Source organism: Fragaria vesca, unplaced genomic scaffold (assembly GCF_000184155.1).
Source record: "Fragaria vesca subsp. vesca unplaced genomic scaffold, FraVesHawaii_1.0 scf0511313, whole genome shotgun sequence".
NCBI classification, from domain to species: Eukaryota; Viridiplantae; Streptophyta; class Magnoliopsida; order Rosales; family Rosaceae; genus Fragaria; species Fragaria vesca.
In genome coordinates this window covers 1-1,119 of record NW_004441776.1, presented here as the reverse complement: position 1 = coordinate 1,119, position 1,119 = coordinate 1, and the positions used below count along the sequence as shown (strand labels likewise).

Below are 1,119 nucleotides of genomic sequence, written 5' to 3'. Positions count from 1 at the left end.
ATATATGTTATGCCAATATCAGTTGTAACTGAATATTCGGATAGATGACGTGGTTGCAATTTACTGTAATACTTGAGTGATGTGTCTAGCATTTAGCATATCAAATGTGTCCACTATTGATACGTAGTGCATCTGTAATCTGGATTTGACAAATGCATACTGGCCTTTTCTAAATCCAGTATGCCGGATGGAGGCATTTTTGTTGGCGCTTTGTGATTGTGACCGGAAGAAGGAGTTTGTGCAGCTACTAGAAAGTATGGACATCACAAAGTTCTCATCACTGGATGTTGTGGCACGTACCTTTAAATGCCTTGGAAGGCTCCTATTGGAGTCTTTTGCATTGAAGATCCTTTTGGAATATAAAGCATGTGGTATGTCCATAAAATTTCTGACCTGTAGACTCCATATTTTGCGTTGCATTTTAAGAATCAGTAATTGGAAATACAATGCCTAACTGATTTTTTATAGACCTTGATTGGTGGTACATTAATTCTGTAGTATTTGACATTTACTATCTGAAATTGCTTATAGTGACATCGTTATTTGCTTGATGCAGACTGTGAAGCAGGGAATACTTCAATCTTGATTTATAGTTATGTTCTTGGCATTCCAAATTTAACGGTGAGGACCTTCTCATGAATGTTTCCGGTAACTTTCTCAAGTGCACAATTACAGGAGGCACTTCTGTTTTTCATGCAATTTGCTCTATTGTAAAAGTTGTGCACAATTGTCTTATAGGAACTTGTTGGGTTTCCAGCCCATGTGTTTTTCCTAAGATGTTTCGTCTTAGAGTATGGTGTTCCAATAAGGAAAGGATATCCTTATTGATGATGGTGTACCTGTAATCTTGTTGATTACAGAGAAGGAAGGAGGCATTATTGCCTACCACTAATAGGATTGGATTTCCTATTTGGTGAAGAGATCTGATATCCTTATGGCTATATAAGGAGGGGTTCAGCTCTAGGTTTTGTATCGCAGAGACAAAGACCAAAGTGTGTTCCATTCTCGGTTAGAGGGTGAGAGAGGGCGGAGAGGGGAGAGATAGGTAGAGAAAAGAGAGTCTTTGTTTTCTTATACTTTCTGGTGTACCCATTATTCATATCGTGGAGAGTGTTTTCT

The 1,119-nt window shown here is 38.3% G+C and overlaps 1 protein-coding gene across 1 annotated transcript; it reads left to right on the top strand.

Moving 5' to 3' along the window:
- The first annotated feature begins 172 nt into the window (after nucleotides 1-172).
- Nucleotides 173-639, top strand: LOC101299917 (pentatricopeptide repeat-containing protein At4g21880, mitochondrial-like). The gene is made up of 2 exons (XM_004309304.1): nucleotides 173-371; nucleotides 557-639. The coding sequence occupies exons 1-2, from the start codon at nucleotides 188-190 to the stop codon at nucleotides 637-639; spliced, it is 267 nt and encodes an 88-aa protein (XP_004309352.1). The 5' UTR covers nucleotides 173-187.
- Nucleotides 640-1,119: the final 480 nt, after the last annotated feature.